This window comes from Hippoglossus stenolepis, chromosome 17, assembly GCF_022539355.2.
Source record: "Hippoglossus stenolepis isolate QCI-W04-F060 chromosome 17, HSTE1.2, whole genome shotgun sequence".
In the NCBI taxonomy this organism is placed as follows: domain Eukaryota; kingdom Metazoa; phylum Chordata; class Actinopteri; order Pleuronectiformes; family Pleuronectidae; genus Hippoglossus; species Hippoglossus stenolepis.
The window spans coordinates 2,967,502-2,982,171 of record NC_061499.1 but is presented as its reverse complement, the minus strand read 5'-3'; the positions used below and the strand labels follow the sequence as shown (position 1 = coordinate 2,982,171).

The 14,670-nt window shown below is 43.9% G+C and overlaps 1 protein-coding gene across 1 annotated transcript; it reads left to right on the top strand.

The window, feature by feature from the left end:
- Nucleotides 1–446: 446 nt before the first annotated feature.
- On the top strand, nucleotides 447–13,139 carry LOC118124461 (phosphatidylinositol 4-kinase beta). The gene is made up of 14 exons (XM_035182302.2): nucleotides 447–671; nucleotides 3,448–3,937; nucleotides 4,416–4,912; nucleotides 5,255–5,692; nucleotides 6,974–7,201; nucleotides 7,300–7,551; nucleotides 7,702–7,808; nucleotides 7,954–8,058; nucleotides 8,155–8,278; nucleotides 8,515–8,628; nucleotides 8,944–9,095; nucleotides 9,334–9,466; nucleotides 9,554–9,674; nucleotides 10,010–13,139. Exons 2-14 carry the CDS (start codon nucleotides 3,463–3,465, stop codon nucleotides 10,189–10,191), a joined length of 2,928 nt encoding a protein of 975 aa, XP_035038193.1. The 5' UTR covers nucleotides 447–671; nucleotides 3,448–3,462; the 3' UTR covers nucleotides 10,192–13,139.
- The last annotated feature ends 1,531 nt before the right edge of the window (nucleotides 13,140–14,670 follow it).

The following is a 14,670-nucleotide window of genomic DNA, read 5'->3' as shown; positions in this document are numbered from 1 at the left end:
AGGAGGCGCTCTGCTGTGTGTGTGTGTGTGTGAAACGTTGCAATCCTGACTTCAAAATAAAGGCCTTGTGCTAATAATTGAGGGGGAACAGCTACTGAGGACAAGAGGAATTAAAATGTGAAAAATAGCTGAGCTCTAATTATAGATTAATTTATTATATTGCCTCTGAGGTTAAGTTTGATCATTTGAATAAAAGCAGATCAAACAGACGGATCAAAGTTAACTAAGATCGTTCAGATTCATTTAAATTGAAATGGGATAGAATAGTCTCCCTGAGCGAGGAGCAGGAGGAGGTTCTTGATCAGTTGATGGTTCTGCAGAACCATTGATCATTGATTTGGTTTCAATCAGCTGTGAGAGATCAAAGCGATTCACATGATGAATCCTTTCATAACAAATCATCCTGTGCTTTTATTTTGTAAATTTAACCAGAAGTTCAGGCGTTTCCGACTGCTGCTGCCTTGACGGATGTTGCGTCACTGAGGTTTTAAAGTCGAGTCGAGCCGAGCCTAGTCGGACCAGATGGAGCCTGTAGCCCCGAATTAGACCCGAATTAGATCTAGATTTGACCCGGACTAACGCTGGATCAAAGACCCGGAGTCCCGGGAGTGAAAGCGGATTACAGCCGAGTGTGGGAGCGTTTCCCCGGGTGAGGACGCGTCTGTAACCGGGTAAGAGTTCGTCTCCTCTCGGTTCGGTTGGTTGTGACCCGGATGTTTCGGAGCTGAGTCCCCGGGCTGAGGGCCTTCAACAGCCCGGCTCTGAGCCTCCTGTCCCGGACTGTTTATCAGGAGGGAGCGGCTCCTCCCGGTCCTCCTCTTCATCTTCGTCTATCTCTTCCTCCTCTTCATCCTCCTCTTCCTCATCATCCTCCTCTTCTTCTTTCTCTTGCTCCTCCTCTTCCTCTTCATCCTCTTCTTCATCGTCTTGATCCTCCTCTTCCTCTACATCCTCCTCCTCCTCTTCTTCCTCTTGCTCCTCTTCTTCCTCTTCCTCCTCTTCCCCCTCTTCATCCTCCTCTTCCTCATCATCCCCCTCTTCTTTCTCTTGCTCCTCCTCTTCCTCTTCATCCTCCTCTTCTTCATCGTCTTGATCCTCCTCTTCCTCTACATCCTCCTCCTCCTCTTCTTCCTCTTGCTCCTCTTCCTTCTCTTCTTCCTCTTGCTCCTCTTCCTTCTCTTCTTCCTCTTCCTCCTCTTCCCCCTCTTCATCCTCTTTCTCTTGCTCCTCTTTATCCTCCTCTTCCTCTACATTCTCCTCCTCCTCCACATCTTCCTCTTGCTCCTCCCTTTCCCCTCTTCATCCTCTTTCTCTTGCTCCTCCTCTTCCTACTCCTCTTCCTCCTCTTCCCCTCTTCATCCTCTTTCTCTTGCTCCTCCTCTTCCTCCCCATCCTCCTCCTCTTCCTCCTTGTGTTGCATCTCCTCACCTCTGCTACGTTTTCATGTAAAACATCTTCATGATGAACTTGTAACATCTTTATAACATGTTAATAACATCTTTAATACATCCGAACCTGAACCTGATCCGAACCTGATTCTGATCTGAATCTGAACCTGATCCGAACCTGAACCTGATCTGAATCTGAACCTGATCCGAACCTGATTCTGATTCTGATTCTGATCTGAATCTGAACCTGAACCTGATCTGAACCTGATCCTGATCCTGATCTGAATCTGAACCTGAACCTGATCTGAATCTGAACCTGAACCTGATCCTAATCTGAACCTGATCCTGATCCTGATCCTGATCTGAATCCGAACCTGAACCTGAACCTGATCTGAATCTGAACCTGAACCTGAACCTGAACCTGATCTGATCCTGATCTGAACCTGAACCTGAACCTGATCTGAATCTGAATCTGAATCTGAACCTGATCTGAACCTGATCCTGATCCTGATCTGAATCTGAATCTGAACCTGATCTGAATCTGAACCTGAACCTGATCCTGATCTGAATCCGAACCTGAACCTGAATTCTGAACCTGAATCTGAACCTGATCTGAACCTGATCCTGATCTGAACCTGAACCTGAATCTGAACCTGATCTGAACCTGATCCTGATCTGAACCTGAACCTGAACCTGATCCCGATCTGAACCTGATCCTGATCTGAACCTGAACCTGAACCTGATCCTGATCTGAACCTGAACCTGAATCTGAACCTGATCTGAACCTGAATCGGAACCTGAACCTGAACCTGAATCTGAACCTGATCTGAACCTGAATCGGAACCTGAACCTGAACCTGAATCGGAACCTGAACCTGAATCTGAACCTGATCTGAACCTGAGAGTGTCAGTGTTTAGTCCAGACTTCACGTCCAGTCTGAATATTATCGTCTGTGTGTAAGGTCGACCTTCACCCAGGCCTCGACGTTCCAGAACCATCACATCTGGAATCTTTCACTCTCTCTCACACACACACACATAGACTGCTGTGATGACATCACACTCAGCTGTGTGCGATCAGCATGTTCCAGTGATGATGTCATCAGGAGTGTATCATTAGCGTCTCATGTTTGTCGTATCTCCACAGAGGGTGAGAGTCGAGAGTCAGGAAGTCTGTGATGAAGATGATAAGTTCATCTACAGAAAATTAATCAGATGATCATTGATTCAAATTGAGAAAATATGGGCAGATTAATGATTATTAGATTAATCAATAATGTCTTTGTTCTTCAGTTTTCATGTTTAACTGGTGAATTGATCATTGATCAGTCAACAAATGACTAAAACAAATCTGGATCCAGCTCAATCAATCAATCAGCACGTCAAAGACAGGATGACACTGTTAAACATCATGGCATACATGTTCAAACCTCAAACATGTTTTAAACAAGTTTCAGTTTGAAAACAAACAGATGGTCGTCATTAGCGTGTTTTATCAACAGGAAGTGTTGGTGGACGTCAGCAGTGATCAAAGGCCAGAGGACGTTACATAACACACACACACACACACACACACACACAAACTCAGGCGTGGGCGGAAGACAAAGCAAAACCCCATGAACACGCGTGTGTTTGTGTAATTTAGCGTCTCTGTGGATTATTTTCTTTATTAATTGTTGATTTTGTTTTTCAAGATCAATATTTAAAATTTACCACGACAGAAAATATTCTCATCTGAGAATCTAAAACAATCAACTAATCAACTAATCAACTTATCGATCAACTGAACAGTTTCATCATGTTTCGGTTCAACATGTTTCCAGGCTGAGATGACATCATCATGTGTGTTTTCAACACGTTAATTTAACTGTTTACATGTATGTTCATGTTCATGATGTAATGTGGCACACTGCTCCAGTCTTTATGCTAAGCTAGGCTAACCAGGTTATATATCTCAATGGTCAGGTATGTGCTCCTGACCTCCAGGGGGCGCTGCAGTTGGAGAGAGGAAGATCAGAACAGCTGCAGGAAACTGATTTTGCTCTTTCTCCTGTTGTCAGGTGCGCTCTTCCAAAATGGCCGACGCTGACGTCTCTTTGTCCCCTGCTCTGCGCCAGCTCCACCTTAGCCCCTCGCACTCAGCCCCGCCCCCTCCTCCAGCCTCCTCCTCCCCCACCACCTTCTCATGCCCCTCCTCCCCCTCCAGTGCCTCCTCTTCCTTTTCTTCCTCCTCTTCGACCTCCTGCTCTGAGAGCTCGTCTGATTGCCCCAACCACCACCATCATCATCCTCATCACCATCACCTCCGCCCTCAGCTGCAGCTGCCCCCGCCCTCTCACAGCGAGCAGCCCTCCTCCCCTAGCGCCAGCCCCCGCAGCTCCAGCCCCAGCGGGAGCATCGGCAGCACCGGCAGCCTCGGCAGCAGCAGCAGCGCCAGCGAGGGCATCGGCAGCAGCAGCGTGTCGAGTGGCGGCGACCTGCGAGGTCCGAGTCCGCCGCTGGATGTCATCTCAGAGGACGCCATGGAGATGGACCTCGAAGGTGACCAAGGTAACGAGGAGAGAGAGAAAAGGATGTGTTGAAGATTAGTTCAGTTCAGTTGGACCTGATAATCTAAACCGAGATAAATCCATTTGTTGATTCAAAATAAGAGAACGTGATGTTTCACTGGCAGAGTTGCCATTTTTAGGAAAAAGTGAAAATCAACAGTTTTCACCATAAATATAAAAAACAACACAAACACAAATGATGTTTGTTATGATTTGCATACAGAGCGGGAAGTGACATTTGGTCTCATGATCACAGGAGAAACTTGCAGGTCACATTCTAACGTCAGGTGAAAAGTGACGAACCTCAGTCGACGTCCACAAACATCAAAGATGTCACAGCATCCACCACCATGATTCTCTGAAGAAAAATAATTCAGTATCAAATCTGAATGTGATCGTGTTCATGTTGACGAATTAAACGGAGTATTTGTCAGTTCATGTCATATGTAGCAGGACGTCTTCTTCTTCTCTGTTTCCAGTGATCAACCCTGAAGTCGCTCTGAAAGCTTGTCAGGAAGTTCTTCTCAAAGTCCAGCTGCAGAACAGAGACGTGCCAGAACAACAACAACAACAACAACAGCAGCAGCGCACGGACTTGTCGGAGCGCTGTGCTCCTCAGTACTTGAGTCCAGACACCAGCTCCATCAAAGAGGAAGACGAGGAAGACGAGAAACAAGGTGGAACGTCCCAACAAGACTCGCATCCTTCAGCCAGACTGCATTCCTCTCCACTGCCACCGGGGGTGTCACCATCATCGAAACAGTCGTGGCTGCTGCGCCTCTTTGAGTCCAAGCTGTTTGACGTTTCCATGGCGATCTCCTACTTGTACAAGTCGAAGGAGCCGGGGGTGCAGGCGTACATCGGGAATCGACTCTTCAGCTTCCCTGACTCTGAGGTGGACGTCTACCTGCCGCAGCTGCTCAACATGTATGTGCACATGGACACGGAGGTGGGAGACGCCATCAGACCGTACCTGGTGAGTTCATTGGTTTCGGATCAGTTTACCATCATCATTTGATGTTAAGATTTCTAACGCAGCTTAATAGTAATGAAAACAAGCTAGTGTTAGCTTGTTCACAGCTACAGAGAAAACTCATTGTGATGTCACATGACATCTTGGCCAGGAAGCTGTTGACCTATCACAACAGAGTGGGCTTTACCAGGAGGGGGATCTTAAAGGGACAGGAGCTAAAACGAAGAGTTTCAGATGAAGCTGGACTTTGTTGTTCATGAACAACATATGATTGAAACTAGTTTTGTGAAAACGTTGTTGAGGAGCTGAAACTGAGTTTCTGTGTGTTTTGATGCTTTGTCTCAGATCCATCGCTGCAGAGGAAGCATCACCTTCTCGCTGCTGTCGGCATGGCTGCTCGGCGCCTACTCCTCCGACATGCACATCTCCACCCAGCGTCACTCCAGAGGCACCAAACTCCGAAAACTCATCCTGTCCGATGAACTCAAGCCATCCGCTCTGACGCCCGTCACGCCCAGACCAACTTCAGCTTCTGTCTCTGAAAGCCCAGTGTCGTCGCCGTCCCACCGCCGCTGTCACCGCAGGCACACCAGCAGCAACACAGAGGCTTCCGCTGCCGCCGTGCCAAACAACCCCACATCAGGGGAGTCTGAGGTCTTTGTTTCTCCGTCTAGAAGGACCCACCAGAGATCCAAGTCGGACGCCTCCACGGCAAGCAGCGGGCCCGGCACTGGCCTCCGACGAACAGGAAGTAACCCGAAGGTGGAGTCGGTTCACGAGGAGGTGAGATTCACTGTTTGTTTTTTAATTGAATGGAGGAGGGTGGAGTTCAGTCTCAAGGCTACAACCATACGGGTACGTCTCGTCATCTCTGCTACAGATACACCTGACGTCCACACGACTCCGGAGTCTTAGATCCGATAAAACAGAGAAGTTTGTAAATGCTGCTGGTTCGGTTTTAGATGGGAAACTCTTTTATTCTGGACGCTCAGAAACTGAGACGTTTGGAAACGATGACGCTCACAGCTTCTTGCTGATTGGTTCTTTTTAGTCATGACGTAACTGTCTCTGATTGGTCTCCTGTCACATGACCTCCTTCCAGAATAGAAGAACCAGCATCAGCCTCAGCTCCCAGAACACAACATGGAGAAGCAACGTGTTACTGACAGTTGCTGTTCAGGTCAATTCTGGATTTGAGTTTGAACTATTGCTGCTTCTTTCTGCAACAACCAAATGCTTCCTGTTTACAGCGTGTGTGTGAGTGGTCATGTGATCTGTGTTTGAGTGCCACTTTTAGAATGGTTCTGGTGCTGATTGGTCTTAATTTAACAGGATGAAAACACTTGAAGCTGATTGGTTGTCAGATGTGAGTAAATGAAACAGAAGCTCCTCTTCTTCTTCTGGAACATGAAGGAAAATCAGTTTTCACGTCTGAGCTGCTGCCGAGTCGCTCGTCACATTCTTGGCCGGCGCTCCAGACACGTGCTGACCAGATTTTCCATCGGCCGAGATCCAGGCTCTGGATCAGTTTTCTTCTTGTCATCGTCGTCAGAAAGAGAAACTGACAATTAAAGAGAAGACTGAGAGAAGAGTGTAACCTCCCGTCTGTTTCTCTTCCTCTGGAGAGAAGGCGATGAGGAAAGAGGAAACGTCTGAAGGAAAAGAAAGACAGAATCATCCTGTTTTAAAAAAGTGAAACTGATATCAGATCAATGTTTTAAGTTATTGACAGAAATACATTGATTACTTAATAACAACATTCATTGAACAAGAGATTCAGTTTAAATCAATGCATTTAACTTGACTTTTTATAGATATGAAACAGCAGAGAAACATTTTCTGTCTTTTTCTTTTCTCTCCGTCCTTCACGTGTTCATTTCCGTGTGTGTGTGTGTGTGTGTGTGTGTGTGTGTGTGTGTGTGTGTGGTTTTCTTTCAGAATCTGACTGATGATTGGCTGAAAACAGATCACATGACTCATTTCTTTTCTAGGCAGACTTTTGTTGATGCACAGTGATTAATAATCAATATGACAAATACTCACATGACTCCTGGTCTGCCTCAGCCCGAGCGTCTCCGTCCTCAGCGGGAGTTCGTCAAGTCTCTGCTCGGCATCGGGAAGCGTTTGGTGACGTTGACGACCAAAGAGCAGAAGACGCAGCGGCTGATCTCAGAGCTGTCGCTGCTCAACCACAAGCTGCCGGCTCGAGTGTGGCTGCCCACCGCCGAGCGCCAGCACCACGTCTGCAGGATCCCGCACACGCAGGCCGTCGTCCTGAACTCTAAAGACAAGGTAATGTCAGAGCCTCGCCTGCAGGAGGCGTACAGGATAAACCGCTTCAGATTAATGTCTCAGATTGTTCATCTAGAACGTGGTGTCCTGCTCCTCAGGCGCCGTACATCATCTACGTGGAGGTTTTGGAGTGTGAAAGCTTCGAGACGTCTCTGGCTCCCGTTCGGATTCCGGAGACCAGGATCCGCTCAGCTCGTTCCGCAGAAAACCTGGACTGTGGCGGCATCCCGGCGACCATCGCTAACGGGATGACATCCGAGCACAGGGCGGGAAGTTTCTCTACCGTCCCAAACTACGACAATGACGAAGACGCGTGGGCCACCGACGATATCGGACAGCTGCAGGTCGAGGTGAGAGGAGGGCGGGGCTTACATCCAACATCAGCTGACAGTTACGTTAAAATTAGAAAATATGTTGCCTAGCAGCAGTGTTCTCATGATGGTGTGTGTGTGTGTGTGCGTGCGTGTGTGCGTGTGTGTGTGTGTGTGTGTGTGTTGCAGGCCGAGGCTCAGACCAGCAGCAGTGACAACATCAGTCAGTTTTCAGTCGACAGCATCACGAGTCTAGAGAATAAAGAACCAGTGTTCATCGCTGCTGGAGACATTAGGTACACACACATGAACACACACACACATGAACACACACGCATGAACACACACGCATGAACACACATGAACACACACACATGAACACACATGAACACACACACATGAACACACACACCAACTGACCACGTCTCTGTCGCTGTTCAGGCGCCGTCTGTCCGAGAACCTCGCTCACACTCCGACTACGTTCAGGCGAGACCCTGAGGACCCGTCAGCCGTCGCCCTCAAAGAACCCTGGGAGGAGAAAGTCAGGTGAGGTCATCGACAACATTAACGTTAAGTAAATGTTATAGAAACGTTTGTTGGCCGCTGCTTTCACACTGTGTGTTTGGGTGTTTACTTCCACAGGCGAATCAGAGAAGCTTCTCCGTACGGTCACATGACCAACTGGAGGTTACTGTCGGTCATCGTGAAGTGTGGAGACGACCTGAGGCAGGAGCTCCTGGCCTATCAGGTGCTCCGACAGCTGCAGGTACAAACTCACCTGAACACAACTTCAAACACTGATCCACACAAAATCTGAAAAACACATTCTATTTTTACATGTTGTTCCTTTATGGTTTTTCACCTGAAATCCAGATTTAATCTGAGCTGGTTTAACATCATGTAGCATGTAGCATGTAGCATGAAGCATGTAGCATGTAGCATGTAGTACAGTGCCTCTGTCAGTGACGTCAACAGTGACGTGTGTGTGTTGTGTGTCCTCAGTCGATCTGGCAGCAGGAGCGAGTTCCTCTGTGGATCAAACCGTATAAGATCCTGGTGATGTCATCAGACAGCGGGATGATCGAACCCGTCCTCAACGCCGTCTCTCTGCACCAGGTGACAAACTGATGCTGTCGTTACTATGGAAACTTCTTAACGTTGAACACGATGAAACACTTTGTTCCATTGCGTCAGATATTTTTTATCTGCAGCTTTTAAAAGTCTTTAGTGTGAACTTTTTATCTTCACTGGTCAATTAGTTCATTATTTTATTGTCATGAGGAAAATCACAAATGAATGAAACAAATATTAATGTTCATTAAATGCATATATTGATTATTATTGATTTATTATTATTATTGATGAAGATAAAAAGTTCTGATCATTGGTGACGATGAAACATTAACGATGATGTCATTGTGAATTCTTCAGGTGCGTAAACAGAGTCAGCTGTCGCTGCTCGACTACTTCCTGCAGGAACACGGCAGCTTCACCACCGAGGCCTTCCTGTCCGCTCAGAGGAACTTCGTCCAGAGCTGCGCCGGATACAGTCTGATCTGTTACCTGCTGCAGGTCAAAGACAGGTGAGACAGGTGTGCTAGGCTAACATCCGGTCTGTGTGCTAGGCTAACATCCGGTCTGTGTGCTAGGCTAACATCTGGTCTTTGTGCTAAGCTAGGCTAATATCCGGTCTGTGTTCTAAGCTAGGCTAATACCCGGTCTGTGTTCTAAGCTAGGCTAATACCCGGTCTGTGTTCTAAGCTAGGCTAACATCCGGTCTTTGTGCTAAGCTAGGCTAACATAGCTGTGTGTTCTATGCAGACACAACGGGAACATCCTGCTGGACTCTGAAGGTCACATCATCCACATCGACTTTGGTTTCATCCTCTCCAGTTCTCCTCGTAACCTCGGCTTCGAGACGTCCGCCTTCAAGCTCACGTCAGAGTTCGTGGACGTGAGTAAAATCGTATTTATTTTTTAAAGGAACTGAACTGTGGTCAAACGATGGCTTGTCTGTTTTTTCCGTGACGACATGTTGCAGGTGATGGGCGGTTTGGACGGAGACATGTTCATCTACTACAGGATGTTGATGCTTCAGGGTCTGATCGCTGCCAGGAAGCACATGGAGAAGGTTCTGCAGATCGTCGAGATCATGCAACAAGGTGACGTTCTGACAGGGAACCAATCAGGAGCCGTCTTCACATTCAGAATAAAAAATCTACTTTCACATGAAAACCAGTGAATCAGCTGATTCACAATCAGATTCAGATTCAGAAATTAAAGAAATCATTTAATTAATGAAAGTTGAATCTTTTTAGTTTTGCTCATTATTACATAAATATAGTAGGGTTAGGGGGGTTAGGCTGTTTTCTCAAATGTCTTCATTAAGCACACAAAAACTAAGTGTTTTGTTGTTTCACATTAATTTACATACGTACATTTTGATTTAGATTTTTTTGTGTGTTGAAGTTGAAATAATAATAATTCTTTCCTCCAGGTTCCCATCTTCCGTGTTTCCACGGCTCCAGCACCATCCGTGGTCTGAAGGAGCGTTTCCACATGTCTCTGACGGAGGAGCAGCTGCAGCTGCTGGTGGAGCAGCTGGTCGACGGGTCCATGCGCTCCATCACCACCAAACTCTACGACTCCTTCCAGTATGTCACAAACGGCATCATGTGACCGGAGGGGGCGCCGTTGTGACATCATCAAATCTTTTCTGGCTGATTCTAAAACCTTTTCAAAGAGTCTGAGACAGAAGCTATCGAGACCTGAGGGACGGGAAGTTTACCTCGTCTGTTACAAGATGGATCTTCAGTGACGCTCACGTTCTCGTGACAAAAGATTTCTGCCTCGTTGTTTTGCTGCCTGAGACGAATTAATTAAAAAACTGGTTTTCTATTTTATTGCCTTTGACGTGAAGCGGTGGCGACGGAGGAGAGGGAACTCTGTGGGTTTGAAGCTAAACTGCTGGTGAATCATCATCTGATCATCGATAAAATCATTGGTCATTTATCGAGATCAACAGTTTCACAGATTTATTTTTCTGGCAGCTGATTGGATGACTACATTTTATTTTAATTTGTTTAACTTTTTTTTTCCTTTTCTTATTAATAATTCGATTTTTATCTCGTGATGAGAAACTGAGTCATTTCTGCTGAATCTGCAAAAAGATTCATGACCAAAGAACTTTTCTTCAGATTCATGGGAAACGTTTTCACGAGAAGAGTTTTCATTCGTATCAGAGTTTTTTCTCCTGGTTGATTTTGGATCCTAATATTTCATTGTTAAATACTTAAAAAGTGAAAGTGGATCTGAATCCAACTGACGAAGCTCAACAGGAGCTTTAGTTTCCTCGGGTCAGTTTTCTGAATTAAACACAAACTGGTTTAGAACGAAAGAAAAGAGACTAGTTTGAAATAAGTCTGAGACCAGATTTCATCATTTTTATTTAAACTCTGTTCTCGAATCAGATCAGCTCATTGGCTCGTTGACACAACTGTAATTATCCTGGAGGGTTAAATATCATTTGTTAATTGACAGTAAAGTCCAATATTTGATCAAAAGATCATTAACGTGCTCACATCAATTTTTGGTAAGAGACATTTTTTTTTGGCAGAAGTAAAATCTAAATATCAGCAGCGTTTGATTAAATAAGATTCGTTGATGCAGTGTCACTGCTGCCGTCAGATATTTAAAGAACCTGATGACAAGATAAAATTGATTGTTTTAATTCAAGTTCGTCAAATTCTGTTTTAGTCAAAGGTCATAAAAGAAAGTTTTAAATGACACTAATGAAAGAGTTGAATCAATTCTACAGTTTCATATTAATTATCTTTTTATTTACTTGAATAGTTTCACATTCAGTTTGAAGCAAAACAGAAACAGTTGAACTGATGATCACAAAACGAGAGAGGAACCGACTCTTTGCTTCTGTGTTTGACAGAAAATCGATTTTTTTTTCCAATGATCAATAACCATCATTTTCCTGAATATGTGAATGTTTTTTAAATTGTTCATTTAAACGTATGTTAACGTCAGAACCGACGAATTCTCAGTATTGACAAGTCAAATCTTTGTCTGATGTTGTTACTGAAGCTGGTTTCACTTTGTGTCGGCTTTACTTCAGTGGATCTCGCCTGTGTGTTCACGAAACGTTTGAAAGTACGATGACGTTTTTCTTATGAATCTCACTCTTTACACTAAAATACTAATTTTATAGAATTTAAGTTGATTTTAGTCGATGACGTATAGAATTCAGCAGAATTAACTTTACCTGAACTTGCAGGGGCTAGTTAGCAAAATGCTATAAGCTCGTCACTGCTCTTGTGCCCCACATTAATAACTGAGTTGTGATTGTGATGAAGGTAAAAGGAGGTTAGAGCTAAAGGTGAAGTTCTGGTTAACAAACAGAACATGACATCAGCGTATAAAATCAAAATACTATAACATTGTTTAGCTCTTAGCATTGAAGCTAAGTCATAATCATGCTAATGACCGAAAAGCTGCAGCAGTCATAATTATCACGGAAATCGAGCTAAAACTGAATTATTTTAAGTTTTTCTATAATAATTCTTGTTTATAAAATGGATTTAATGGAGGAAACATATTTTGAAAAAGAATTGTGATTAAATTAATTTGTCATTGACTGCAACAAAGTGAACGAATACAATATAAATCTATTAACTGTTAGCAAGCTCAAAAGTAGTAAAGTACACTATCAGTGAGCAGCTGAACCCGGCCAGTTAGCTAACACTTAATGTTTACACTTTTCAGTTACTTCAGTTTTGTATTCTTGTCTTTAACTGCGACGGAAAATATCAGTTTGCAATAAAAATGATTAAATTCCATTTTATTTGTATAGCGCCATATCATAATTTACATTATTATTTCAACCTGATGAAAAGCGACTATTTGAATTAATCGTAAAGACACTATAACAACTTTACACTGGAATAAAGCCATCGTCAGTTGTTGCAAAGGTTTTTTGTTTTGACCACTATTGAAGGAGAGGCACATGTTAGCTTCCGCTAAGTGTTAGCCTGCTACTTAATAACACACAAAGATGCAGCTGTGACTAAAGTTTACCTGATACGCAACTTAAATAGCAACTTTCTTCTTTCTTTTCCTGTGTGAATATGTACGTATGTAAATGAACTGAGAGATGCCTTTAGACTCTGATCAATGCAAGAGAAGGACGAAGGTGTTGAAGTGACCTGAAAAGTGCGAGACGTTTGACCACATCAAGGACGAGTTTCAACACTGTTACGTCTCCTCCCGGACATCAGTTTTATAATATAAAGTGAATATGAAATTTCAAAATTAAAGTGATTATCAGATAAAAGCTAAATGCCTTTAATGTGAAGTCAAAAGCTGCTAAAATAGGTGTTTTCTGATTGGAGTCTGGTGCATGTGGAGACGACTACATGACGGACGCATGAAACTCGTCCCTGAGACTGAAAACCTTTCACTGCCTTTTTTCTTCCATCATCAGCTCTGAACGTTTTGAACTTCTGATGTAAAAAACTCTTAAGTGCTTTGATCCTGAACGAAAAAGTCATTTGTAAAGTTTTGCTTGTTATTCATTTCAAATGTTAAACACTAAATCCATTAAAACAAACTTACTTTGATTTTCTGAAGCATCTTCTGAGTTTTTGTTTAAATCAAACAAAAAGCTTTTAGTCCTATTGACCTTATCAACCCACTAGAGCGCTGAGCTCCCAGAATTCAGGCTGTCGTCCCTAAAGTCTCTAAAAGTAGAGGAGGAGCCAGAGCTTCAGCATCAAGCTCCTCTCCTGTGGAATCATCTCCCACTTTCAGTTCGGGAGGCAGACTCCATCTGTACGTTTAAGAGTAGGCTTAAAACCTTCCTTTACGATAAAGCTTATAGTTAGAGCTGGTCCAGGTTTGTCCTAGACCTGCTCTTAGTTAGGCTGCTATAGGTCTAGAAGGTCGGGACACATGACACTCGGAGCTTCTCTTCCCAGCTTCTCCTTCCTCTTCTCCATCCTTATCTCATCAAAGAAATTCATATCTCATCAATACATGTTACTGACTTGACTTCTTCCCTGGAGTCCCTTTGCCTTATCGTCTGCAGATCCAGATCGTGGATTAGGATCTGTGGATCGCGTATCAGAGATCGTGATGGTGGATCCAGTATGACGGATCCTGTATCGTGTTGGCATCAGATACTGGTAGTGGACCACGACCGAGGTGGCAGCTGGTGATGGATCCTCATGGCGGCAGTGGACAATGACTGTGGACTATAGTGGCATCCGATCTTGATGGTGGATCCTGATCTTGCTGGCTGCTGACCACAGACTGTGATTGAAGCAGGACAGCTCGATATATAATATTTCTCCTCAGATACTCGACCATTAATGACATTAATCCATCAATTCACTGACCTTCAGTTATGCTTCAAAATGTTTACCCTCATCAATGCTGCTAAAACCTTTATCTTGATGATGTTCTCTGTTCCACGTGACATCTGTTCACTTGTGTCCGTCCTGGGAGACGGATCCTCACATGTCTCTGAGGTTTCTACCTTCTTTACCTGTTAAAGGTTTTAGTAGTTTGACTCTTGTTGAGGGTTAAGGACAGAGGACGTCTCACCTTGTTAAAGACCATGAGACAAACTGGGATTTGTGAATATGAGACTATACAAATAAAACTTGATTGAATTTGATTGATCCCAAATTTTCACAATGTTTTGATCTTTGTGCTGATGAAATAAGAATGTTGCTCATCATTAATTCATACAGATCGATTATATAACTAGAAAACACTAATAATTAGTTTTTTCATTGGTTGTTTGTTGTGAAGCTGCTTCAGTTCACCTCAGACTGTTGATTACTGTAGATCCACCAGGGGGCGCACCTGTAGAGATGCACAGCTATAGCAAGTTTTCTACGACACTGGACATAGAAGTGAAATAGAAGTTTGTTTTCACAGTTTTATCTCTTATTTAAAAAAATAATCTCCCTCATTTAAATAAACTTCTATCATAAATAGGTTTTTAATTCAAATTAGAAAAACATAAATTACTCCATCACTTTGTTTTAGGAAGCTGTTTATTGCGCCCCCTCATGAGACCTTTTAAAACTGGTCATGTTTATATACAGTCACTTTTTATAAATCTAGAACCTCCTCTGTGGAGTA

Bases quoted from the DNA above. Each gene is read 5' to 3' on its own strand.
- LOC118124461 (XM_035182302.2), top strand. From the start codon at position 3,463: ATGGCCGACGCTGACGTCTCTTTGTCCCCTGCTCTGCGCCAGCTCCAC. The intron at 5,693-6,973 runs GTGAGATTCACT...GGTCTGCCTCAG, and splicing joins TGGAGTCGGTTCACGAGGAG to CCCGAGCGTCTCCGTCCTCA. The intron at 8,279-8,514 runs GTACAAACTCAC...GTGTGTCCTCAG, and splicing joins AGGTGCTCCGACAGCTGCAG to TCGATCTGGCAGCAGGAGCG.